The following is a 27,463-nucleotide window of genomic DNA, read 5'->3' as shown; positions in this document are numbered from 1 at the left end:
GGCATTGCTGTGTGTACATACATGTATGTGTATATACTTGCCTAATAAATCAACTACAGTCTAAAGGAATAATTCACCCAGAAAAAACATTTTAAAATGGACACCCTCAGGCCATCCAAGATGTAGATTGGTTTGTTTCTTCTTCAGAACAGATTTGGAGAAATTTCGCATTACATCACTTGCTCACCAATAGATCCTCTGCAGTGAATGGGTGCCGTCAGAATGAGAGTTCAATCAGCTGATAAAAACATTACAATAATCCACAAGTAAACCATATGACTCCAGTCCGTCAATTAACATCTTGTGAAGCAAAAAGCTGCGTGTTTGTAAGAAACAAATTCATCAAGGCTTTTTAATTTTAAACTGCTGCTTCTGGCCAAAATACAAGCCCAAAATCCCCCCCAAAAAAACACTACCTGCAGTGGAAAAAGTCCATCCCCTGTTGTCCTCTCACATTAAAATCCACCAACATATTGGAGACAGACTGGAGAAAGCAATATTACCGATGGCCGGCAGCAACAGTTAAAGCAGCACTATGTAACTTTTTCTGTGTTCAAAATTTGCAAAATGTATATAATGAGCGAGTACATCATGAATTCATCTTCCAAACCGCGTTTTTGTCTTATTCCGAATCACTCCGGTACACTTATAATAAGTACTTATATTTGGACTATTGTAGCCTGGTCGGGTCGTCACCGCTGCGGAGTAACACATACCTGCGTGAATCGCCATAGACATAAACTTAGAGAAGTAGCTCCGGTTGAAATGTTCTTCCGCGGGATGTGTGCAGTTCTGTTTATTAACCGCTAGAGCGCCAAAAGTTACATAGTGCTGCTTAAGTTGAAGAAATGATGGTTCAGTTTCTTACAAACACAACTTTTCGCTTCAAGTTGTTAATTGATGGACTGGAGTTGTGTTGATTACTTGTGGATTATCGTGATGTTTTTATTAGCTGTTTGGACTGACGGCACCCATTCACTGCAGAGGATTCATTGGTGAGCAAGTGATGCAATGCTAGCTAGATTCCTCCAAATTTCTTCTGATGAAGAAACAAACCCATCTAAATCTTAGATGTCCTGAGGGTGAGTAGATTTCAGCTAATTTTCATTTTTGGGTGAACTATTCTTTTAGATGAAAACAGAGACCCGTTTGAAAAAAAAAATGCAATAAATAATAATAACAATTATTGAAGTTGACCTTTAGGGGAACAAAATGAGTAAAGCCATTAAGAAATGTAAAATAAAAAAAAATTGTGGATCAAGACATTTGATTGGCAATGAATTCAATTCAGTGGCAATTTAGTAATAACTTTTTTTTAAAGACTTCATTTTTTTATAGTCTAGTATTTTTTAGTCTTGCTTTATGATAGATGAGTGAAAGCTGCATCATAGGGAAAACTCCCACTGAATGAAGAAAGGTACATTTCATTGCCACAAAATGGCTTGTTTTACCTTTCATGTTACAAGTGTATTGTGCTGTAACTCTCCACATCAAACGGGACCATGCTTAAATAGTGCACTCAATTTTTCACTTCAGTAATATGTAACTATCATGATGGAAGTAGATAACATGGCACGAAACTATGTAAAGGAGAGGCCTGTCTCTTGTTGAAGTGAGTTTAGCATTTAATCATGTTTAAGGTCATGTTTGCACAGACAATTAAAAAATAAAACGGTTAGCATCATTCAAGAAGTGCTTTGAAATTTAACAGGTACATGAAAATTGTTTATATTAATATCTCAACTTGAAAGCATTCAGATCGTCAAGCACTTCATATTTATTAAAAATAGTATTCTTAAAAATGTATGTTACACTTTCGTCCAATGTTTTGTTCTCAGACTGACAGATCTCAGAACAACGCCATGTGGGGCACTGCAGTATTTATGGCCAGTGAAAGAGCTTCTTTCATTCACTCCATCAAGAGTCTCTCTGCCTCTACCAAAGCTCTCTCCATTTCCTCCACATCCAGTGTGAAAAATGCTCTCTCCTGCTGGAGCTTTTCCAGGTCCCTCATGATGTTCTGCACTTCCTACAAGCATTCAACAGAGGAGCAAACAGAGACTGACAATATCCTCATTGAACCCGTTTTAGGTCATGCCCTATTCCAGTAGTTTTGGAGAGGCACACTCAATAACATTTAGAAGGATTAGAACATTTCAAATTAATATTTATCAGCTGTGGACCTGGCGTTATGATTAATTATACAGCCTCTAGCCCAGCAGAGCAGAATGTGTGTAATTTCATCCTCCTATAAATCAGTCTTAGTGAAACATTTCTATTAATGTCTGGTCAGTGCCGCAGGACATTCAAATCAGGATAAATAAGCCAGTATTTTTGAATATTAAATAAAAAAAATACTGATACTCACCAGTAAATTTCCTGCATGCTCTTGTGCCGTCTCACCAAACAGTTTCAGCTCAGTCAGGAGATTTTGAGAAACCGTCTGCCGTTAGAAAATGTATAGAATGGTCAGAAAATTAATAACACTGTCAGGATGGATTCTCCAAAGAAAGCATGCTATAGACCAGAATTCAGCTTCATTTGTGTTCAAGAATGGAGTCTTATACATCTTACTCTACATGGTAACACAATAGTAATCAGACCATAAAAGCAAATATGTTGGTGTGACAGCACTACAGATGATTGTACAATGCAAATTCCATTATATTTATAGGCAGTGTTGGGGAAAGTTACTTTTAAAAGTAATGCATTACAAAAAAGTAATATTATTACGTAACGCGCGTTACTTGTAACGCGTTACCCCCAACACTGTTTATAGGATGGATGGATGGATGATAAACAATGGAATTTGCATATATATATATAGGCTATATGTGACCCTGGACCACAAAACCAGTCATAAGGGTAAATTTTTGCGAAATTGAGATTTATACATAATCTGAAAGCTGAGGGTCTCACATATATACATATATATATATATATATATATATATATATATACACATACATACCTATATACATACATACACAATTGTAAATTATTAGAATATAATGTAGTTTTTAATAAAGGAAAAGATTTTTAAAAAAATTATATAAATAATCAAATAATATAAAAAAATATACAAATACAGAAAACGAAATGTGAGGTACCATAACTTCTTTTCTTTGTTCTTCCTTCTGTTGTGCTGTCTGGCCCAACTTTTCCCCTGAAACTGAATTTACGGCGGTTTAGATTACACCTTAACAGAAAGTACTGCTCTTCTTCACGTGTCGATCTAACATAAAGTTACAATAAATCCTAACCTGGGTCAAGATTTTCTGCAACAAGGAGGACATGACAGTCTCGCAGCTGTTTTTGAATTTCCCGATTTTCTCCGTGGAGGTCTGTGCACCGCTGCTCCAGTTCAGTCACAGTTCCCTTAAGAAACATAAATGTATTTGACTCTATGGACTACAACATTCTCAAAAACACTGTGCACCATTTGATTATTTCTTCTGCACTTTGCACACATGTTGGTAAAAACCCAAATAAATGTATTTGAGTGAAACATTAGATGAATAATTAGTGTAATCACCTTCATTTCTTCAAGTTGTCTCTGCAGGTCTTCATTTGTTGCAGTCAGGACTCTATTCTGCTCCCTTATGTCATTTTGTTGCCCATATCTTGTGGTTGGCCTGAGAAAATCAAAGTACTATGCATTTTCATTTCCAACAGACTATACAGTAGTGTCATTCTAGTAGTATAGATACATTTTAATTTGATCATATTTGATGTCACAAGTTGGTTACTTACACTTTCAGAGACCTGTGCTGGTTCTTCCTGAAAAAATAGTAATAAAATAAAACATGTTTTATTTCATATATAAGAATAGGTGTTTGCATAACTTTTAACAAAGATGCCCACTTATTGTCAGTGTTGTTCTTGACATGTGCTGCTCTGGATGCCACACTGGGCTGTGCGGGAATCGCTGTGTCTTTTAGCTGAACTCTCTTCATGTCTGAATGCAGCTTTCTGGAGAAACAGAATCGCATTTACTGCTTTAATGTCTAAGAAAAATATTGATCTAGCAGATGAGAGAAAATTAGAATCTAAAACATTGCCTACCTAAATTACATGAACACAATTAACGTAATAATGTAGAGAAATTATGTTTCGTTGATCTCAGAATTATTATTTTTTAGAATAGTATAAGGTCGTCATGTAAACTGCACATTTTTCTTTCCATAAATGCAATGCGATTTTATGACTAAAAAATCTCACATCGTAAATCAACGGTAATTTAAATGGTTTTAAAACTAAGTATGAATGTATAATAAACTTACCACACCTAGCTAATATGTAGATAACGTTTTAAAAGACCCGATTTAATTCAGCTCCATGAATTTTCAAAATAAACAACGTCATTTCCGCCTCCTTTCCAAATCCGTTTAGACATGAGATTTGTTTAAAACATTGAAACTAAATGTATGTATATAAAATATATATATGGTTGGAAGATTCTTAAATCGATAATATATCCGAAAAAGGTTAGCTAAAGATTTCGTTTTGTTTTGTTTTATTTTATTTTATTTTATTTAAATTGATTTAAATTATCCTCCGCTCCATTAGAGGACGCGAGAGGAGCGCGTCATCTCTGAAGTCACCGAGTGTGCCGTGAGGAAGAGACGCGGCGGTTGAGTTCAAATTTTTCGAAGAAAAATACAAGCAGCGAGTGGAGGGAAATTACATTTAGGTATTGTGCTTTATTAATTTATTATTCAACTGCATATCTGTCTTTTATGAAAGTAAGACATGTTTTAAAGTCGAGAGCAGTTTGTTATCCTCAGTGTAATGCGGTTGTTGTTGTTATGAGCCTATGGATGTCTCGTCTGACAGTCAGATAAAGACAAACAGACACACTGAGTTAAACAAAACACTTCTGAGAAAATACAGAAGTGTTACTATAATGTCGTATGTTTAGTGTAATTTTAACAAACCATCCTAAAGGTTTTATTTATTTTTAATTTCAAGTATAGTGTTTCTCACTTTTTTGTATTTTATTTAGTGCGCTGTATTATTCACGTGTATTGAAGATGGAGCAGCCGAATTTCGGGTAAGTTAAGTTGTCTTATAGTGTAGCGTTATCTGTATTTTCTCGGCAAGCTGCTTTGGATGAATAATGCAGTCTTGCACTTATTGATTCTGTATAAATGATTTGAGTCGGTCTGCGCATGTTCATGTTCAGATGTTCTTTGATGTGTTTCACTGTACTTAGCGTCTTAAACTGAAGACGGAAAAAAGTTTTGATTCACCAATAATACATTTCCATTTGCGTTGCTTAAATGCAAATGTCAGAACTATTGTGTTTATGTCCTCACCCCTAAAACAAGTCTAATATTTTAGCATCTAATATTTGTTAAGGCTTCAGTAGTATTCTGTCACATCGTGATGTCTGGAATCAGATCAGATCGCTTGTAATCAGCTTTTATAATAATATTATAAGCCACTGACTGTTGCAAGTTGTGGAAATAAACTCTTAATGGGCCTTTCTTTTATATTGTAATTACTTTTATAATGATTGTGTAAATGCATATATATGTAAATAAGCATACATAAGAATAGATTTATGTTTTGGGTTGATAATTGAATTAGTTACTGTTATGTATTAACATAATGCAAAAAAAAAAAAAAAACTCTTTGAGCTTGTAAAGTTACTTTAGATGTTCTTTATTTGCATTAGATAAAATCATGAATAAATGTAACTGTTCATGTTTAATAAGTAAATGGTTTTCTTTCCAGGTAAATCCCATAATATTTTATCAAAAAACAACTTGTATAACTAATCTTTGCCACTTTTTCCCAGTAATGACGCAGTAAAATCTTCAAGAAGAAGACTTTCTTCGGTATGTATCCATGATAGGTGATTAGGTTTGATAGGTGTCCCACTTGTATTCACTCTGTTGCAGTCTGCAAGAAGTGTTGAGCCCTTTCCTCTTAATTTTATTACATTTCTAAATGTCCCAAAACATGAAATAGATCCTCTTGATTGTCCCCTGACAGATTTTAAAAGCTCCTCGAACATCTATGAAAGTACATGGGGCTGAGCAAGAGGAACAAAAGGTGATTAAGTTACTGAATGTTTTTGAATATAATTATTTTCTTTGTTTCTTTTTTTAATGTCTTTTTCTATTTTTTATATTTATGCAGGAGGAAATTGTTAAGCCTGTTGAGAAAAAGAGAAATTCACGAAGAGTGAGTTTTATATATGTAAATAAGCATACATAAGAATAGATTTATGTTTTGGGTTGATAATTGAATTAGTTACTGTTATGTATTAACATAATGCAAAAAAAAAAAAAAAACTCTTTGAGCTTGTAAAGTTACTTTAGATGTTCTTTATTTGCATTAGATAAAATCATGAATAAATGTAACTGTTCATGTTTAATAAGTAAATGGTTTTCTTTCCAGGTAAATCCCATAATATTTTATCAAAAAACAACTTGTATAACTAATCTTTGCCACTTTTTCCCAGTAATGACGCAGTAAAATCTTCAAGAAGAAGACTTTCTTCGGTATGTATCCATGATAGGTGATTAGGTTTGATAGGTGTCCCACTTGTATTCACTCTGTTGCAGTCTGCAAGAAGTGTTGAGCCCTTTCCTCTTAATTTTATTACATTTCTAAATGTCCCAAAACATGAAATAGATCCTCTTGATTGTCCCCTGACAGATTTTAAAAGCTCCTCGAACATCTATGAAAGTACATGGGGCTGAGCAAGAGGAACAAAAGGTGATTAAGTTACTGAATGTTTTTGAATATAATTATTTTCTTCGTTTCTTTTTTTTAATGTCTTTTTCTATTTTTTATATTTATGCAGGAGGAAATTGTTAAGCCTGTTGAGAAGAAGAGAAATTCACGAAGAGTGAGTTTTGCCACCACAAATAATGTTCGAGTCTTTAAAAAGTAAGTGCAATGATGTCGACCCACGGATTGGAAGATACAAACATAAATTACATGTAAAAAAAATTCATTTACGATGTTTAAAATTTTGCAGTGATGCAAAGAGTGAATCTCCTGTTCTGGCTTCCATACAAAACACAAATGTTGGTGAGCAATTTATTTGTTTTTAACATGTTACCTGACGTAGTTTGTGCTTCATGGTTAAGGATTATATGAACCAGTTCTGTCAAATTAAAAGCATTAAATATTTCCTGTTGCTTATATATAAAACATTTACACACTGTAATTTACTTCATTGTGTTTTGTTAAATTCAGCAGGAGATGGACCAAATGAAAAGTAAGTAATGGCTTATATTGTTTCATTTGTTTTCTGACTGACATGCTGTTCAATTTGAACATGTTTAGCCACTTTTCCACTGTTGAGCCAAACAGTTTTCTTTGCTTAACCATTTCATTCTGTGCCAATCCCTTGCAGCCAGTACAGCTATTGTTTCATTTTCCACTGTGGGGCTGGTAACATGTGACCAACATCGTTTATGAAAACCTGTAACTTTCTTTTTTCATCTAATGACAGGATTCTGCATTTTGTGGATGAGGGAAGTCACCAAATCAAAGGTAATGTTTTCAAGGAAAAATGTCAAATATTGCTGACCAATTGAGACATTGTTCTCCAATCGTTTTTTACAGTGCAGGTGGTTTTATTAAAAATAGGATTGTGTTGACTTAATTGTATAAATGTTTTTCACTGTAACAGAATCTACTGATCTCATGCATGTATTTCATGCTCCCTCCAGACAGTGAACCACTAAACCTTTTCATATTTTTCAGGCCTGGAAACTTTGTTGAACACTCCTCTTTATTTGACCCAGCATAATGTAAGTACTAATCTAAGGCCAGATCATCAAAAATATTATGAATTTCAGGCGTCTGCTGTTTATGACATTCTTGATTAAAGTAACTATATGCTGCCACAGACATTCCAGTTTGGAGTGTGTGAATGTACAATGCTTGATTGTCAATAACTACTTCTGAGTTTTTGTATTTATGTGTCTTTGATACACACCTTGTTTTGACATGCACTGATGATTACTTTGACCTTTCTCTCTCAAATTGTAGGAGAATTTCTTCTCAGATCCAGTCTTGCAGGATGACTGTGTGGATAGAACAATGCTGCTTGGAGAGGATACTGGATACATGGATATTACTCACAGTCACACAATCACAATTGATAAGGATTATGAAATTGAAGAAGAGACAAACTCAGATTTCAGCATCAACATGGCTCAGATGGTCCGTGGTGATCTGAATGTTGCAAATCATAAGGGTTTGCCACATGAAGCAAAAGCAGAGAGGAAAAATGCTGCAAATGACTCAGACTTCAGTGCTTTTCTCGCCAGTTTGAGCTTACCCACTGTAAACACCATTAAGCCCCGAAATTCAGAAAATGAGCTTGGTAATATCTTCTGTTCAGCCAATACAAGCACCGAAATTGATAAGGAGAATCAAGTGCCATCTTTTTTAATGAAGCAACATCCAGGTGACAAGGGTAACCCACAACAACCGCGGGGACTTCAACGTAGACGTTCCCGTGTTGCATTTGTTGAAGACGATGTAGAGGCAACCAAGAGTCACACTGTTGTAAATTGTACACCCTCTGTTACTGAAAATCAAGAAAGTGTTGCATTCATGAAATCTGCCTTTTCAAACATCCCGGATGACATGGAGCTCACTTTGAGCCAGACTGCTGCAATCAACGTTAAAGTTACAGAAAATATCACTCGCAATGTCCAGGCTGCTCTGGATCACAACAGATCCCATCATTTTTCTGAAGATGACAATGCAATGGAGATGACGGGGGCATTTGATGTATCTGTTCGAGAAAAAGACCACATAATGAGTATGAAGGAGCAAGCTCAGCCTTCAGTTCCCACAATAAGAAGGATGTCCTCCGTTAATGTGATTGGAAATGGAGAGACAACAGATCAAAACAAAGCTGGTTATTTTCAGAGCAATCTCTCAATAGCTCAGACTGCTAATTCTGACGATATGGAAATGACGGGAACATTTAATGTATCTGTTAAAGAAAAAGGCCGCACAATGAGTATGAAGGAGCAAGCTCAACCTCCAATTCCCAAAGTAAGAAGGATGTCCTCCTTAAATGTGATGGGAAATGCAGAGACAGATAAGAAGGATGTCCTCCGTTAATGTGATTGGAAATGGAGAGACAACAGATCAAAACAAAGCTGGGTATTTTCAGAGCAATCTCTCAATAGCTCAGACTGCTAATTCTGACAATATGGAAATGACGGGAACATTTAATGTATCTGTTAAAGAAAAAGGCCGCACAATGAGTATGAAGGAGCAAGCTCAGCCTTCAGTTCCCACAATAAGAAGGATGTCCTCCGTTAATGTGATTGGAAATGGAGAGACAACAGATCAAAACGAAGCTGGTTATTTTCAGAGCAATGTCTCAATAGCCCAAGCTGCTAATTCGGATGATATGGAGATGACTGGGGCTTTAGATATATCTATTCAAGAAAAAGAGGAAGCTCTGTTTCCCAAAGTGAGCAGGATGTCCACTTTTGATTCTTTTGGAAATGGAGAAAGAGTGGATCGAAACAAATCTAGCAACAACTTTATAGCTCCAACTGCTAATTGTGACGATATAAAGATGACACAGTGTAAGACTATTGTTCTCGAGGACAAACCATCAAGTGGAAACAAGCCATTCAGCAACTCAAGGACGAGCTTGCCTCTTGTACCTTTATCCAGAACTGTTAGAGAAGATGAGCATACAACAGGCTTGAAGGAGGAAGCTCTGCGTCCAATTCCCAGCGTAAGCAAGATGCCCTGCTTTGATTTAGTTGGGAATGGAGTGATAATGGATCACAATAAATCAGGCCACCTCCCGATAGCCCAAACTGCAAATTCTGATGAGATGGAGATGACACAGTGTCAAACTATTTTTCTCGAGGCCAAGCAGGTCAATGGAGACAACCCTTTAAGCAACTCAAGGAAGAATTGGCCCCATACGTCGGTATATGGAACTGAAGGCAGTGATGGGATGGACATGACTCAAGCATTCACAGGGCATATAATGCTAAACGCTCTTTCAGCCTCCAAGAAGGAAAGAGGTGAAAGCATTCTGATACCTGCTACAACTACATCAGCTCAACATAATGAGAGTGACTGTATGGACTTGACATGCCAACCATGTACTTTTGATGGGATTTCTCCCCCAGGTCCTGATGAAATGGAATTGACTAGATGCACCACTATTAACATTGACTCAAACCGCACCTGGTTAGGGAGTGCTGTGGATATCACAGGTACAAGAAGAGTGCCATCCTCTGCTAATCAAACAATTACTGTGGTTGAACCTATGGAGATGACGGAGGTACATATGGCACCAGTCAGTGTGCAAAAGCATAAAGCTTTTATGACTCGAAGAAAGTCAGGAGCGAGAATGATGTCCTTGATGTGTAATCCTGAAAACACTGAAGCTGATAAAAGCCAGACTGAGTTCTCCAACCCTGATGATATGGACATGACACAATGTCAGACTGTTGTGCTTGAGGCTGAAAACTGCAAGAGGTCCAGACCATTCAGTAAATCGAGGAAGAGTTTGAACCTTTTATATACATCCTCCAGTCCTGATGTTGACGGTATGGAGATAACCCAGGCACTCACCGGCAATATCGTGTTAAACAGCTTTGTATCCAATGAGGAAAGTAATCATGAGAGAAAGCTGTTGCCTCCAGCACAAAGTTGTCAAATGCAGGATGAGTCTGACTGCATGGAAATGACAAGTCAAGCCAGTGCATCAAATCTAGCTATTCCCTGTGTTGATGATGAAATGGAACTAACAGGATGCAACACGATTGCATTTGACTCAAAAAGCACACTGGCAGAAAGTGCTATAGAGATCAAAGCAAATGTAAGTGCACTTTGGGCATCAACATCTGTTTCTAGATGCACAGTGTCAAGTGAAGAACAAAATGAGGTGAGTGAAGCTGCCAAGTGTGCTATTAACCATGTCTTACCCTCAAGACATGTTTTTGATCTTGATGGCAAAAACCTTAAATGCAACAACACCGAGACAACATTCTATGGCGCAGCTAACATGCAAGTGGACAGACATTGCGAAATGGTGCATCTAAACGATGTGATGACGACTGATGAAGACAGTAACATGCAGGTTACAAATGTCCTTACAATGCCCATTGAAACTGAGAAAAGCGTTTCATTTAATGAGAAAGAAGAAGCAAATATAAAGACTTTCTGTGGCTCTAGAAATAAAGAGGTGGGTCAAGCACTTTGGCCTAACAAGGAACAAAGTACAAGCTCAGTCCAACTTGAAGGTTCCTCCTCAAATCAGTCTGTAGTTGATTCCTTTATTAAAGAAGAGCTGCAACATGCAAAAGCAAGACGGAGAAGTCTAGCAGACTTTCGAATGGAGCTTCACAACATGTCACAACGTATCCAGGAAGAGCAAAAAGTGATGATGGGAAGCACAACTGCGCCTCTGGCTTCTTGTTCCCTCCCAGAGACTTCCCTTAAAGAGCAGTGTGAAATGGAAATTTCCAATGAGCAAACTTCAAATGTCACGCCTAATGTCAAGCAGCAAAATAAGTCTGTTCAAAATGAGAAGACCACACCTTTTAGTCTTAAAAAGGCAACATGCAAAAGCAAGACGGAGAAGTCTAGCAGACTTTCGAATGGAGCTTCACAACATGTCACAACGTATCCAGGAAGAGCAAAAAGTGATGATGGGAAGCACAACTGCGCCTCTGGCTTCTTGTTCCCTCCCAGAGACTTCCCTTAAAGAGCAGTGTGAAATGGAAATTTCCAATGAGCCAACTTCAAATGTCACGCCTAATGTCAAGCAGCAAAATAAGTCTGTTCAAAATGAGAAAACCACACCTTTTAGTCTTAAAAAGAATGCATTCTCATCAAGGTTGTCATTGGGTGGTATTGTACCAAAACTACCGAAACGAGCTACAACTGTAACTCCTAGCAAAACTGTGACCATAAGTACTAATGATTTACAATGTCTCCAACTAGAGAAACATTTCGACGTTGTTGAACAAAATAGCAACTGCAGAGCAGTCAATATTAATGAGGAAGAGTTCCCTGAAATGAGCAGCGAAGAAGACTTGTCAGGGAGTCTTGAAAATTGGCCAATTAACAAGCAAGATGAACTGGATGGTTCTTTGGTTATCCCTAAAAATGAAGAGCCTCTTGAGGATGATGTCTTCGAGTCAGGCACACGCACGAGTCCATGTTTTAAAAGGCCGCATCCAGAGGAAGACCCTATTACTGCAGAACAAACCAAGAAAGCTTACGTTTCTGACATGGTGGGCACAAAATGTTGTTAATTTTCACTTTAATACTTTGTTTGCTTGGTATTTCCTGCTACATGCTTAGAGCTTGTTCTGTAATAAAGTGTTAAGCTTGGGCTCCATTGTCGTGCATTATTATGCTAATGCCTGAGATTCTGTCTCCTCAGGGCCTTGAGTGTCATGAAGCTGTTGTACAGTGGGAAGGTAATTTTACAAGGCATGCCGCTCAGAATCCCAAGGCAAAGACAATTGAAGATACAGGAGTGTCTGAATCCAGTGAGTTATTTGTGTCAGTTCTCAGACACAGTGAAATGTTTATGCACTTTGCAAAACCATTAAGAAGGTTTTTAATGTTGTATGTGTATAACGAAAATGTGATCTGCTTTACAGCTCTCAGATACTCACAGTTTGACTCTCATATGGATGGGATGCTGGGTCACGTATTTGATTTCAACAAGGTAGCAATATTTACACACTCATATTATCTCCCATGTTTAAAAGGATTTTAAATAACATGTTTTGCATGGGAAAGCACTATTTATGCAAATATAAAAGTATAGTTGGTTATCTCATACTTTTATTTCCAGAAACTTGAGGACGGAAGCATCACAGTGAATGAGTTCCTAAGCCACTTTGGTATCAACTTCGTCATCCACAGATCTAGACCAAGTGCTCTTCCTGACAGTGTAAGTGGTCTGGCTTTCTCTTGCTCTCTTTGTGAACATAATATATGATGGTTGTAACACGTCTTTCTTGTTTCAGTGTAGAGCTGGAGAGACACGCACCATGGAGGATTTGCTCAAAGAGAAATACATATACCACCCCAAGCAGAGAGTATATGAGCAAGACTTTAAGAATCTCACAGAGATAGTAGAGAGGTACATGCCAGTCTGGCTTTGATAATGCTTTAAGACACTGCAGGTGTGTGTGTGTGTTTAATTGACTAATTTTTTTTTTTTTTTTTAAACCTAATTTCCTCATAGACTTAAAGAACAGATGCCTGAACAAGAGAAATCACTGGGATGCATCAATGGAGCCCTTCAGCAAGAGATTTGTACTCTCTCTGAAGAGCAAGTATGTTCTTTTCATAGTCAATCCTGGGTCATCTTATGTTAAATCGTTAAAATCATACCTTTATATTGTTCATCTTTGAGATTAAACCTACATGCTTGTTTGTTTTCCTCAGTTAAAAAGCTTTGGCTCCAAGTTGAAAGAGCAAAGAGTTTACTTTGGAAAGAGAAGCAAAGCACTTTCCCATGAAATGAAAGGAGTCTTGTACTCGGAGCTCATAAAAACAACACAGGTAAGAGCATTTTTTTTATTTTGTTAAATAATTTCTCCAAAAAAAAAGTCAAATTACTCTTTAATCTAAACATTTTCGTTTCTCAAATCAGGAAATTCGGATGACAAATTCTGATACATAGACCCTAGGAAATTGATTGATTGAGCACACTTTTATTTCTTTTGTACAGATTGTTTGTTTAAAACAGGAATTAAGTAGGGCAAAATGAAGGACACAATCTTTTTAATTAATAAAAAAGAAATGGCTCTTAGTCTGCAGTTACATCACAGCCATGAACTTGATTTACAGCTTCTAGTAATTGATTGGACATAATGAGTAAGTGCAAGATCATCAGTCATCAGTATTTTTAGTCTGTTTTCCCAGAAGAGAAGTTTGTAATTTTTGGATCTGTTTATCTGCTAAATGTTTTTTTTGGGGGGGGGAGATAACTTTTTATTAACTTTTAGTTTTGTTAAAGTAGTGAAGTAACCTATAGACAGCCTCAGTGCAAACCAACACTGACTAAAAGTCTTAACTACTGTGTATCTGTATTTTCCCCCAATACATTTAGGATGCAAAACAGAGCCTGATATCTAAAATCAAAGAGACAGACGAAATGATTGAAGACTTGGATGGATGCATTAATGATTTAGAAACTGGTATGGATTTTCTTCTCGTTTCATGTTTGAATGTGTAGAGCTACATAAAAAGTAAAGTACTACATCATCATATGTGACCCTGGACCACAAAACCAGTCATAAGTGTCAATTTTTCAAAATATATATATTGAATAAATAAGCTTTCCATTGATGTATGGTTTGTTAGGATAGGACAATATTTAGCTGAGATACAACTATTTGAAAATCTGGAAACTGTATTTGTGACCCTGGACCACAAAACCAGTCATCAGGATCAATTTTTTTTAATTGAGATTTATACATCATCTGAATGCTGAGTAAATAAGCTTTCCATTGATGTATGATTTGCTATGACAGGACAATATTTGGTCGAGATACTATTTGAAAATCTGGAATCTGAGGGTGCAAAAAAATCTAAATATTGAGAAAATCATCTTTAAAGTTGTTCAAATGAAGTTCTTAGCTATGCATATTACTAATCAAAAATTAAGTTTTGATATATTTATGGTAGGAAATTTACAAAATATCTTCATGGAACATGATCTTTACTTAATATCCTAATGATTTTTGGCATAAAAGAAAAATCTATAATTTTGACCCATACAATGTATTTTTGGCTATTGCTACAAATATACCCCAGCGACTTAAGACTGGTTTTGTGGTCCAGGGTCACACATACTAATACCTGCAGGTAAATAACTCGCTGCTTCTTCTATACTAGAACTTGCATCTGTAGAGGCCATGATTATGGGAGATCATCTTGATGCTCCTCGAACCAGACCAGCCTTAAAAGCCAAGGAAGATGGTAAGTGCATTTCTATATTATAGAATTATATAGCTTTATGAAGCGAGTAAGGAAGATGTAATGGTTTGTCTGTGTTTTTCTTCTCTTTACTAATAGATTTACATAGGCTTAATTCAGCTGCCACTAAGAAGGAGAGGTACTCATTCTTCTATCAACATTGTAGGATATGTTCAAGATTTCTTTTGCTGAATGCTAAAATTCTGAACTTTTTAGGGAAATCGGTGAGCTGGAGATTGAGCTGAGGACTTTGGAGAGCCAACAGGAGAAGTTGCAAGGGGAATCCAGTAGCCTTAAGAGTCATCTTGCAACCTTGAACAGGTTTTGTTTTTCCCTTAGTTTAAAACCCATTGCAGCAGCCCTTTTTCACCCTGACTACACTGCAAATGCAGCACACTAGTGACGATAACAAAACTCCACTAAAAGAGCAGCAAACAATGCAACATTGCTCGCTCGCTATGAGGACAGCTCTGTTGATTATAATCACTTGTTTGCTAGCTTTTCTAGCACTGTTGACAAGCTAGCAGAAATGTGACTTCCATACTTAACCCATGGTTTGCTAATTTTTATTTTCGCAAAATACTAGACGTTGGGTTCAGTATGTTGAATATTATTGTTGTTATTATTATTTTACCGCTTTGCCTAGCCTTCTGTAGGTTGAGTCAAATTGAAGACATCATATCATCAGTCAAACCAGCCAAGAATTATCTGACAAAAGTCCTCAAGAAGATCCACGATGACCTTCTGTGCTAGGATCTCAGGCCTTGTTTACTCAGTTTTTTTAGTATTTTTTTCAGTCTTTTAAATGTTTGTATATATTGATTTTTGTATGATCAAAAATAATAATAATTAAAAATGTAGCCACAAACAACACCGAGTTTGCTGGCATTCTTTACATTTCTTGACCTGTTATGACTGGATTCTTATCTGTTGTTCAGTCATGAATCCAACTATTGGAGTATGATATAACAGCCTAAGATGCTACTACTGATGATAATCTCATATGAAGAATGCAGGTAATCTTGGTTACTGGAGTGAATGATGGGAGTGATGCTCTTTGGTCCCCATTTGTGCTCACCTTGGTATGGATGTTCATTATGGTTTGAGTTAGAAACAGAAATTTGTGAATAGTGCAATAAGTGTTGGGAAAGTTGCTCCATTTAAAATTACAAATTTAATGTTCTGTTTCACTCAGATTTCACAATACACAAAAAATCATTCTCGTAATTAACATAATTGAGCCAGAAACAAATCTGTTTACTAGAATTTCAGATAAGTAAATTAAATCACTGTAACATGTTATTCCCAACACTGGTGGCAACAAACTGCAACTGTTCATGGTATGTCATCTTTCAAAAGGCTAGTTTGGCCTCAAGCCCAACCAGCAATCTCCTACATATATACGTGAACAGAAGAATGATTTGTATTGTGTAGAGCTAATTGTTACTATCAGCTAGCTGTCAGGTAATCAAGATTTAATGCCATGACACCACAGGAGAAGATTTTAGGAATGGTGCTGGCATTTGACAAGACTTGTACAGCATGGAGATAAATGGATGGCCTCTGTTGATCCCAGAGAGGAGATTTTGTGCAGCATAGAATGCGCAAAAACTGACAGTTAAGGAATGTTCCTGCAAGGCAGCCTGATAACAGTTATTAATAATAATAATATTAAATGCAAAAAGGCTTCAAATGGTTTACCCCAGAATGAAAATATGCTCACCCTCAGGCCATCCAACATGTAAATGAGTTTGATTCTTCATGGGAAGAGATTTGGCATTGCATCACTTGCTCACCAATGCATTCTCTGAAGTGAGTTGGTGCCATCAGTATGAGAGTCCAAACAGAAGATGAAAACGCAATAATCCTCAAGTAATCCACACAATTTAGTACATCAGTTAACGTCTTGTGAGATGAAAGGCTGCATGTTTATAAGAAACAAATTTTCTTCAAGGCATTTTTATCTTTAATCTGTTGTTTTCAGCCCAAATCCATAATCCATAATAACACTTCCTCCAATGAAAAAGTCCATCCTCTTGTCCTCTCACATCAAAATCCACCCGCATTTGTTTAGAACTATTTTGGACTGTTTTCGTTTGTAAACAGCGATTGATCTGTGCACATTTCTCTCCTAATTCAAGCAATGTTATGGACTGGTATTTTAGCTGGGAGCAATGGTTTGAAGTTAAAAAGGCCTAAATGATGGATTTGTTTCTTACAAGCACACAGCTTTTCACTTTGCAAGAAGTTAAGTGATGGACTGGAGTCATGTGGATTATTGTGATGTTTTTATCAGTTGTTTGGGACACTCATTCTGACGGCACCCATTCACAGCAAAGGATCCATTGGTGAGTGAGTGATGTAATGCTAGATTTTTCCAAATCTGTTCTGATGAAGAAACAAACTCATCTACATCTTGAGTGGTCTGAGGGTGAGCTATTCCTTTAAAGGGGTCATATGATGCTGCTAAAAAGAACATTATTTTGTGTATTTGATGTAATGAAATGTGTTTATGCGGTTTAAAGTTAAAAAAAACACATTATTTTCCACATACTGTACATCATTGTTTCTCCCTCTTAACTTTTATAAAGAATATCTCTTTGGTTTTGAGACTTTAGTGTTTGCAACTTTACAGATCTTCTTTATGCATCAAGAGCTTGTAACACTCCAAAGAGAAAGGAAAAATTGAAATCGCATCATATGACCCCTTTAAGAGTATTGTATGTGCGCAATGTTATTACTGACCATGTTTGCAGAATCCTCTTTATGAAGCAAGACTTTTCAACAATGAAAACCAACATGCAGACTTTGACTGGCAGTTGTTCCATATTATTTGCTTGGGTACAAGTAAGAATGATGGATTCCTGACTCCTTGTGAAGGTAACTTTATATAATACCCCGTCTATATTTGTCTTCACTATAAGATGCAACCAAAGTTAACCTAGAGTAGAGAGCATTAAAATCATAGAGAACAGAAAATAATCTATGAAGCAAAGAAATAGATGTCCATTTGCATAGCATGTTGAGGCTCTAAAGCAGTGAGCGAGTTGCAAAAAAACTCAAATTGCAATCGGCAGCCCTGCTTCAGTGATATTTAATTACTGTGTCCATGTCATTTGTCCCACAGCATTAGTGTGATTTTATAGCACTGAAACTATCAGCTCTCTCTGATCATGATGCTATCTGGACACAGTCCAGGAAATGGAGAATGAAGAGGAATCTAGTTGGCTGTGGCTGACATGGATGGTGCTTATTACCACGTCACAGCTGACATCATTCTGTGATTTACATCATAAAAGAATGTCCTCTGCAAATACAGAGATGTTAATAAATGCACTTGACCTAACAGGGCATGGTAGACTGTATTTAAGGGCTTGTATTTAGATTTAATGCTATCAGCAAACATTTTAGCTTTTGCATTGTTGCATATTTCTTAATTTAACATTATAGAGGGTCTTATGGAAAGACTCTGCTAAACTTTGATTCACCCCAAATGCATCCAATATTCAGTTTTTGTTGTTTTTTTTATTATGAATGTGCTTTTAGACTGTTTGCAAACACAACAATGAATTTCAAAAGCTGAGATCTTTAAGAATGTTTTTAGTATTAGGCTTTTTTATATGCATGCACTCTACTTGTTTGTCAGTTTTTAGGCTCAAATATTGATATTGTGATTTTATTTTGATGCGATGCCCGCAGACTGGGTTTATTGAAAGATGTGCTGTTGCAGGTATCCAGTATATTAATCAAATTTTTTGATATTTTTGTTTTCCTCTTCGTATCAGTTTGATCAGGCTACTTAAAACCTATCCTGTGGATGTCAAAACATGTTTACCGTCTTAGAGATATATTGCTCTTATGTTAATGAATCTGTGTTTGGTGCTTTTTAGCCTCTTTCATAAGCAGGCAGCAGATTGTTTTTGTTTATTTCATTTATTCTTTCTCTGAAAAGACCTTCAGAAGACAAACAATCCCAAAGACATACGAGCCAGACAGGCTTTTTTGGAAATTCCATTAACTGAGTCACAAAGTACACTGGTATAAAGCTTTATTTCCCCTTGATCAAATATTTTACTGATATCATGCCAGCGAATTCTATTTACTTGTTTACACTCCCCATGCCATTACAATAATCAAGCTGAATTGAATTTTACTTACATTTCTGAAATGCTCTTGGCATCTCACTAGATGAAACCCAGAGTGATTTTTTTAGGTGAGCCAGATCCCATATGGATGCACATATTGATGAGTCTACACCTTGTATATTGAAAAATACCTCCCAAAGTGTTTTTATGCAGCATTATAGCTTGATGCAGGTTTCTGGCCTTATTATGCGTAATTGGTGAGTGAATGTTATTTCAAAGGAAAAAGGTTGTCTTATGAGGATGATGGCGAATGATTTACAGATCCTGAGCAACACTGACAAGCATCTGATCTTGTAAAATGTGTGGTAAGTACTGCCGCTGTAGTTTACACAGAGCACGTGCGATTGCAAATCTCGAAAGTGAAAGTAAAAAACGATCATGCATTCGAATGCAGTTTCAATGCCCCGCATATATCAATAGCGGCTCCCTGATGCCCGCATTTTACATACAGTATTACCCAACGATATAACTGGGAGAGACAGTATTGAAATATATATTTTCCCTGGGTTTCCTTCCTGCTGTGTGAGCTACAAATATTGTATCAGTGCATTCTATGGCACCTTTAATAATTGAGCATAAAATCAGCATATTAGAATGCTTTCTGAAGGATCATGTAACACTGAAGAATGGAGCAATTTAAAATATATTCAAAAAGAAAACAGAATTTAAAAAGTAGTAATGTTTCACAATATTACAGTTTTAACTTTGTTGTTGGACTGTACAGTCTTTATAAAATTAAGGTCTTGGAAGGTGGAGTGGAGTCTGGCCTGGTAACTAAAGATACTAAGAGTCAAACCCTACAGGGAGCAATCAGCGAGCTATAACCATTGAGCCTTTGGGCAAGACACTTAACCCCAGATTGCTCCAGAGGGACTGTCGCTATAATAAGTGTACTGTAAGTCACGCTCGATAAAATTGTGAACTTGAGTTTTCCTCCAAGAGCATTTAATTGTCATTTGTTGTCAAATGGCATGGTGACCAATCCTTTGCCGTTAGAAAAATCAGTATTTGTGTGTGAGAGTGAAATGAAGCAGGCCTTCATAACAGCTCTCTATTTTAAGGCGAGTAAAGTTTGCCACCTGTCTCTGCTTCTCTGGGTGCCTTGACAGCTCGTTTCCCCCTATCATAACAGTCCACAGACAGTCTCGTCCCTGTGTCATTCACAAAAATTCACTTCTGTATTTGAGGTTCGGTTTGTTCACAAGGCAGCGATTCCCGTCTTTGGTGGGGTCTTGGTGTCTCGTTCCTTTTTCTGTTTATAAAACTACAGGATTAAAGGATTCAACGGCAGTTTGGATCTTGTGTCATGGCAGAAGCAGGGAGCCAACAGGACCAATGGGAGGAAGGTTTTGAGGATGAATTTGGAGAAATCATCAAAACTCGATCAGGTAGGAGGGATTATGATTGATTGATTTATGACGACGTTATTTGCCTAAAAGGATGTCTTACATCCTGTACATGAATTTGAATATGCTTTATTAAGTGCTAAAATAGAATGCCTTGGGTGTGTTTTAATGTAAACATATTTCAGTTTCAGATGGGATCTTATTTAAATACATTTCTTAATCATATTCATAATCAGCATAATTTTTACTGCACTCATAGCCATATTCAAAATAATATAAAAATTATAATTGACTTTTACAGCAACTTATTTGTTAGTAAATTTACTGCATCACATTTTCACATTTTATTGTGTGTCTGTTCATTTTATTACTCAAATCAGACATTTACTGTTACATTTTGAACAATCCTCTTTAAAAACTTATTTCTGGCCTATGCGCCACCCTGAATGAGTTCACATCTATTTTTTTTTTCATCACTGTCATGCTGTATTCAGTAGGGATCATGGGTGATCTATAAATGCTCTCTGGTGGAAATAGGACAGGTCTTAAAGAGCTTGAAATAGTTGCAGCTGCCTGGTGTTGGGTTTCAGAGTTCCTTGTTTGAGATTTAGCCATGTTGTTGTTGGCTGTGTGTTGTTTTGCTGGCAAAAGACTTTCTCTTGTGTTTTCTGTGTGAGTGTGTTTATGATCAGCAGTGAAAATTAGGAGAAAGTAGGAAAATTAGTCAACAGCTCAATGATCAGCCAGAGGACACAAACAGTACAGTAAACCTCTGAGAACAGAGCTTTAATAGAGGACATCTATTATCTGTGCTAGATCACGCTATATTCTGGATATTTCATGGTTTTTGGGTTTAGCAAAAAACCTTTTATCAAGAACCATTTTTTACTTTCATTTATGGGTTCGCTGTATGGTTGTTTGGAGACTGAAATGCTTTTTTTGTTACATTTTAGGTACTTCTGATAGGTTCTTCAAACATTCTGGCTTCTCGCACCAGTTTATAAATGGTTTTCTAACGGGTTAGACAGCGGAAAGGTGAATCTCACAAAAGCTGGAATGTCATATTCATAGTCATATGCCTTTCATAAATAAAAGGACAAAAATAAGATAATATATTTTGTATAAAGAAAAGATATAATTATGACTTTAATTGAAATAATAGTCAATATTTTTATTTTTTGCATTGTGATAAAATAAATTGCAATAGAAAACTGTTATATTCAATATAATAATATAATAATAATAATATTCTGAAATGAAAAGTAATTTTGCCTTGGCTCTGCAGATAAGAGCAAATGCTTTCAAATAAATAGAACCCAAATGTTTTAATCAATATTCAGACAAACCACATAAATTTGAAAATGTAATTAATTGGACAAATGTATTAAACTGCTGGAAATCAATGGTGCAAATCTGCATCAAATCAAAGAGAAGTGGGGGACTGAACTGGAGACAATAACCAGGATTTGGAATGGCAGTTTTAAAGAAATATTCCTTACTATACAATCTCTGGCAGGAATATGCTTGGAAGAAAAAAAATATTTTTTTATGTATATTTCTTTTAAATGTATATTGTTTGCTTTATATATCAAAAATCTATCTATGTATGTATGTATTTTATTGTATTGTATTTTTAAAAAATTACCTGAAAGTTTCTTTGTGGAACTCTCCTGGCTGTAAAATTATTTTACCTTGATTGGCACCGTTTTTTATTTTTAAATGTGTAAGCAAAGTTATCGGGTTAATGTTTATGATTGTTTATGGAAATATCTTATTTTATATGCGATAACTGAACCCTTCTGAGGCTCCTGGTATTCAGTGGCATTTTTACAGTTAGACGAGACAGTTTGACTCCTGGGACAATTTGAGGTTGCAACTCTATCTTTTGCTCATAGTATCCATTCTGTTTTTGTGGTAAATACCACTGCATGAGGCCTGCAGGAGTGACTGACATGTTGACAACTGCCATTGAATCTTCTGACTCAAAAGATTGAAGAAATTCTCGAAATAGCTGCTTTCTGCTTCACATACTCCAGAGAGCACATTTTATCAAAGAGTATAAAATGCTTTATGCCAGCTTTCAAAACGCTGATATTTAAACCTTTTATGAATAATGAAATATTACAGGGAAATTATAATAATAAAATGATTGTTTTTATCTTTTGGAGAGAGGGGCAGGGTTTGTTGTCAGCCTTTTCTGTTTGGTCCTTTCCCAGGGATAGTCTATAGTACTGATGTTTCTATTTTTGGCTTTAATGGGAATATATATACTGTAGATATAATTCTGTATGAGCAGCCACTGTAAGGCAGTATTGAGCAAGTTCTGCTGAAAACAGTGTTCAGATCTCCTTAACATCTCTCTGCAAACTCAGTCACTGGAGACCTCTGATCATTATTATATTACCAGAGAAACTGGGAGACAAAACAAGTATTATTTTTAAGTTACTTTACTTTCTACAAGTTTGACTGCCATCATGGGTGGCATTCTGAGGAATCCCCCGCAAGGGTGTCTCCAGTATCTTCTCATTTTACAGTGTGGAGTGAACAGATACAAATGCAGAAGTTTTGAACTAAAATACTTTTTGGAGCTTTAGGAACACCAGGTGTTTACTGCTCTTTATCAGGGTGGGTTTTAAAGCCCTGGAGGCTTTTGTGACATTTACCGTTCACTCTTTACTTCACTTAGTCATCAAATACATAAGCAGTGGCTGACATCAGGGGTGAAGAAAAATGATATTGAAATGAGATCTGCACCCCTGGTTGGCATTTTAAAAATTCAAATAAAAACTAGTAGCTACAGCTAAAAGTGCTACCGCCAGACCCGGAGATCGGCTGGATGGATTTGAAAACATTAAAACTCAACTGTTTAACTCTAGGAGAGTTGGAAAATGAGCCTATTTTCAAAAATAGTGGAGTGTTCCTTTAAATGTAAATACTGCACATACAGTCTCTAAATGAAAACCAGAAACAGCATGCATGTTTTTATGTTTGCATAAATGTTTAACTGTCTTTTCATCAATAAGTGAACATATGATGAAAGCCTTTTCTTCAAAGACAATGGCTTGTATTTCCTCATTTGACTCCAGTTTTACTGCTACTTTGTTCTAATATTTGCTTCTGTTAACCTCAATAGCAAGGACTGAAATTGGGAGAAAGAACCTACTGAAGAGATAATAATATAGATATTTTCATGAGCAAATATGATTGTGTTCTGCAGGATTTTCTCTTTCAGTACTACATCTGTACATGATGCACTTGCAATAGACAAAAATAAATAAATAATTGCAATTCTTTCCATTGGGCAGTGTGATCATTTCAGGTGTTTTTTTATTATTATTTTATATCCCACAAGAATGGATTACAAGCACAGATTTATTTATTTAGGATTTGTCTGGCAGATGAGATGTACAGATGGCATCGTGATGTTCTGGATCTCATGATTTTATGTGAGATGTGCCACCAGCTGCATGAAAACTCAAAGTCAACATGAAATGGCCCATTTCAGACCATTGTATTGAATTCATCCATTTTTAATAGACCCAGGCATATAACAGGAAATGAGAAAGGACACCACAGTAAACCGAGTGTCTCTTAACAGTGCAGTCTATTTTATAAAAGCCCAACTTGTAATTAAAGAGGCTCCAGAATACAATTTCATACTAATTACGCATTATTCAGTGTGGTAATTAGGTACAATGACATTCACGGTCCTTTTTCATGGATTTTAAAAGGAAAATTTGAGTGCGCTATCCGTTGAGGTTTTAGCAAACAAAATTATATTTTGGCGCCCTACTAAGCTAACCATTAACCGTCTTTCCTTATGGGCTTTTGAAACAAAACACCCAATGTTTTGAGATATTGACAGTGTTTTATGTTTACGTTATGCGTTCCCTGTGCGTTCCTAACCAAAAGTGTCCGAACGCCATATTGTTGCTATGGTTACCGCGATTTCTGTTCGTGAGCGTATTTTTACCGAATGTGCCCTGACTTGCTTTTCAACTTTCCTATTTACTGAAACGTAACTCAAATTAAATCGCATTCGTTGTTATTGGCGCCCTGCTTAATTAGCCTGCATCCTAGCATAAACAAGTTAAATAAAGTTGTCCATTGTATCCATGAGATATCGATCCCTCTCCGGTGGCTACTATCGTTCCCCGTTAGATAGAGCTGTAGTCAATCAGCCCGCATGCCAGAACACCGTTACACCTGCCGGAATCAGCGGATCACAGCAGAGCTGTAACTGCACCCAAGTGAGGGAGTACGAGAAAATAAAGCGGCAAAGTGTCCTCCCACAGTTCCTTCACCAAATCATCTTCGGCTTTAGGCATGGACGAGTTTGTTTAACAGCAAGGAAACCGGATAACCAAACTGCGCTCGCTGTTTCTATACACAGGTAACGGACACACACCACAAACGCGGCTGCCTGCGACTCCAAAAGCCATTACGGAAGAAATAGCTGCGTTTGTTGTGGTGTAAAAATCCTCATTTAGGTAAGATTGAATCATCATACGGAAATACTCTTCCAGTGTGAGGTGATTGTTGACGGCTTTTATTACGGCATGTCACGTATGATTTAACCAGATTTAACAATAGATCCTCCAGCCGGGTGCGTCTTATCTGTAACAGGATCTGTTATTACGCACGAAAAAAATGTTGTTTTAATGTTAATTAAGCGTGTACGGGTGTCTTTCATTGTTGTTTCTTGTATGCACTTACTGGTGGATGGCCAAATGTGCGCACTTTGTAATCAGTCGTGATTTTATGGACGAATGTGAGAGAAAGTTTGGTGGTAGTCGCTGCTGTTTAAACTACACGCAGTTCAATCTCATGCGCTGTTGTCATTTAAGACACGCTGTGTATTTCCAGTCTCATCGAAACATTTGGACTCGCGCTTGTAAATTGTGAGGAAACATCGGTGGCTGTGGTGGAAAACGTATGGCTGTAATCTGTGAATACAGCCCTGCCTCGGATGTGTGTGCTGAGATTAGGCGGCTAAAAGCGGGTGTGTGCGTCCATCGTCTTTGTTTTTGCCCGTTAGCTTCGGCTCAAGCCCGTCACCCCATCATCCTATTTGCACAAGGGCGGATATTATCCAGCAGCAGCTGCCACCTGCTTAGAGTCACGCCTCCGATCAATGGCAAGCAATGCTTTCATTCTCCTGTCTGTCTGCACACATTATTCTGTCTGCCAGACCGGGCTCTATAGGTTTATTTATTTATTTTATACTTTATTAACGCCTTCCAGTTCCAATCTTCCCATCATTCCCATATAGCCTACTACACAATCTGACACTATTTTTACCCCCCAACATCTATAGATAAATTAAAAGCTACGTACAGTAACTAATAATAATAAATCATAAAAACATACATTAATGCATTTATACATTCTTATGGTCCCATAATTTCATGAAATGATCTGCGTTACAAGAGTGTGAATAGAGTATAACAGCACTGGGACCTTTAACAGATTAGGGTTTTTCACACTTGAAATTAGTAATTTTGGGTTATTCTAAACCCCAGGAATCATGGGTTATTTTGCTTCACCTTTCACATTGCTTATACTTTACCTGAGATTAATCCTATGTTTTCATAAACCCCAGGTTAACATTCTTATTTGCATGTATGCACTCTGAGTGTCATTGATTGGACTTATGCAGCATGCGACCTGTTTAAAGGGGACATAACACACACAGTTTCGGCCTATCTCATGTTAATCTTGAGTACTTGTAGTATTGCATCCTTCATATCTCAGAAGAGTCTTTAGTTTTATCAGATTTATAAAAGAAAGATACAGCTTTACGATTCTCTCCAAAAACAGCCGTGGGAAGAGTTAAAGAGTCACGGGCACTTTTGTGTTGTTTACATACTTACGCGCTGATTGCCACCAAAACTCAGAAATTTGATGCAGTTCTACTTACCGCCTGCAGTTCTGACTCATGACCGGGATCTTTTATCACTGGGACCGCTCCATCTTTCAGTATCAAACGAAATGCGAATCCAGCATCAAACTGGGCCTTGCTTATAAAACATTCGTCACTGAAATGACGGGAACAAACAAACACATTTGCGAATTTCTGCTGCTGCCCCGGAAAAACAAACTGCATCCACTGTTCACGTAACGCTGGGTTCTTTGGGAAGCTGAATAAGGTTTTCTTTCCCTCACAACCAAAAACACACTGACATTCTTCTTGAGCAGGTCCTGTGCAATGCTGCCGACTTCCATAACCCGAATGAAGCACATTGATGGACGTGCTCTTACTCTTGTTCTGTTTGCTGTGTGCGCGCGCTCTTCCGGGAGAAGTGCCCATACAAGAATTCCGCCCTTCATGATGTCATGAAGGGCCATACTCGAAAAAAACTTTCCGAAACTTAAGGTGCATTCACGCCATATTGCAATTACAGTGACTACAAGATACCAACTTGTAAAAAGCGTTCACGTCCTCGTAGAACTCGTAATTACAACTTGTGAACTGGGAGCTTCAAGTTGTACCACCTGACCACCTCAGATTCATTAGGCGCTATGTTTAGGCATTGATAGTGCGATAGTCCCGATTCATGTTGTCATCTCGAAATCACAGTAATTACGACATGGTGTGAATTTGGCACAGAAATACTCTGTCAAACGTCCAACTCGTTTTTTTGAAACGTTGGCCATGTTTAGCATGAGAATCCAACTCTTTAACAGTGTAAATAACTCAGAATGCATGAAATAGCATTAGCCCCCCCTTTAAAGGATCTACCATTGTGCATCCTTGTATTATACATGGCCATGTTTTTCCTGATTGGACTGTTCGACTTGTAAAATGAAACGGTCTCTTTTTTTCACCCCATTTCACATGTTTTCCGTGACCATTTGACATTTTTCTTCTCAAACACTGAAAGGACTGTTTATACAATGCGTGTGAATATGAGGCGCAATTGGGTGTCTATTGCTAAGCGTCTAGCCCAGGGGTAGGCAAGTTCGGTCCTAGAGAGCCGCAGTCCTGCAGAGTTCAGCTCCAACCCT

At 36.9% G+C, this 27,463-nt stretch overlaps 3 protein-coding genes and 1 long non-coding RNA gene across 6 annotated transcripts in view; 3 read left to right on the top strand and 1 right to left on the bottom strand.

Moving 5' to 3' along the window:
- Positions 1-1,616: 1,616 nt before the first annotated feature.
- On the bottom strand, positions 1,617-4,383 carry LOC107758858 (small kinetochore-associated protein-like). 3 transcript variants are annotated; one of them, XM_016576686.1, is made up of 8 exons: positions 4,284-4,383; positions 3,865-3,972; positions 3,754-3,780; positions 3,536-3,635; positions 3,264-3,378; positions 3,111-3,172; positions 2,369-2,443; positions 1,617-2,029 (listed from the first exon to the last, which is right to left on the bottom strand). In XM_016576686.1, exons 2-8 carry the CDS (start codon positions 3,954-3,956, stop codon positions 1,910-1,912), a joined length of 591 nt encoding a protein of 196 aa, XP_016432172.1. In that variant the 5' UTR covers positions 3,957-3,972; positions 4,284-4,383; the 3' UTR covers positions 1,617-1,909. The 3 variants fall into 3 exon arrangements, with proteins under 3 accessions (XP_016432172.1, XP_016432174.1, XP_016432173.1); XM_016576688.1 differs by having other exon boundaries at positions 4,289-4,383; XM_016576687.1 differs by lacking the exon at positions 4,284-4,383 and adding an exon at positions 4,066-4,261.
- Positions 4,384-4,626: 243 nt separating this feature from the next.
- On the top strand, positions 4,627-6,061 carry LOC107758880 (uncharacterized). Its single transcript, XR_001642069.1, has 4 exons — positions 4,627-4,693; positions 5,006-5,053; positions 5,804-5,843; positions 6,001-6,061. It is a non-coding gene; the product is annotated as an uncharacterized LOC107758880 (long non-coding RNA).
- Positions 6,062-6,477: 416 nt separating this feature from the next.
- Positions 6,478-15,717, top strand: LOC107758840 (uncharacterized). The gene is made up of 21 exons (XM_016576669.1): positions 6,478-6,512; positions 6,670-6,729; positions 6,818-6,903; positions 6,995-7,047; positions 7,216-7,237; positions 7,475-7,515; positions 7,729-7,775; positions 8,017-9,081; positions 9,113-11,220; positions 11,576-12,257; positions 12,410-12,518; positions 12,633-12,700; positions 12,830-12,928; positions 13,005-13,120; positions 13,226-13,316; positions 13,429-13,545; positions 14,096-14,183; positions 14,884-14,967; positions 15,064-15,103; positions 15,181-15,285; positions 15,621-15,717. The coding sequence occupies exons 2-21, from the start codon at positions 6,694-6,696 to the stop codon at positions 15,715-15,717; spliced, it is 5,154 nt and encodes a 1,717-aa protein (XP_016432155.1). The 5' UTR covers positions 6,478-6,512; positions 6,670-6,693.
- Positions 15,718-20,368: 4,651 nt separating this feature from the next.
- The window catches only part of LOC107758879 (dystrophin-like), a 111,255-nt gene continuing 104,160 nt past the window's right edge, over positions 20,369-27,463 (top strand). The window contains exon 1 of the mRNA XM_016576710.1: positions 20,369-20,497. Coding sequence (XP_016432196.1) covers positions 20,416-20,497 — 82 coding nt within the window. The 5' untranslated portion in view covers positions 20,369-20,415. The remainder of the gene's footprint in view (positions 20,498-27,463) is intronic.

Source organism: Sinocyclocheilus rhinocerous, unplaced genomic scaffold (genome assembly GCF_001515625.1).
Source record: "Sinocyclocheilus rhinocerous isolate Xijiao unplaced genomic scaffold, SAMN03320098_v1.1 scaffold1435, whole genome shotgun sequence".
Classification (NCBI taxonomy): Eukaryota; Metazoa; Chordata; class Actinopteri; order Cypriniformes; family Cyprinidae; genus Sinocyclocheilus; species Sinocyclocheilus rhinocerous.
Note: the sequence above shows the minus strand (reverse complement) of the source record. Positions and strands in the feature narration are given on the sequence as shown.

Bases quoted from the DNA above. Each gene is read 5' to 3' on its own strand.
- LOC107758858 (XM_016576686.1), bottom strand. From the start codon at position 3,956: ATGAAGAGAGTTCAGCTAAAAGACACAGCGATTCCCGCACAGCCCAGT. The intron at 3,379-3,535 runs GTGATTACACTA...ATGTTTCTTAAG, and splicing joins GACAACTTGAAGAAATGAAG to GGAACTGTGACTGAACTGGA. The intron at 2,444-3,110 runs GTACCTCACATT...TTCTAACGGCAG, and splicing joins AACAAAGAAAAGAAGTTATG to ACGGTTTCTCAAAATCTCCT.
- LOC107758840 (XM_016576669.1), top strand. From the start codon at position 6,694: ATGAAAGTACATGGGGCTGAGCAAGAGGAACAAAAG. The intron at 7,238-7,474 runs GTAAGTAATGGC...ATCTAATGACAG, and splicing joins GGAGATGGACCAAATGAAAA to GATTCTGCATTTTGTGGATG. The intron at 15,286-15,620 runs GTTTTGTTTTTC...AGCCTTCTGTAG, and splicing joins CATCTTGCAACCTTGAACAG to GTTGAGTCAAATTGAAGACA.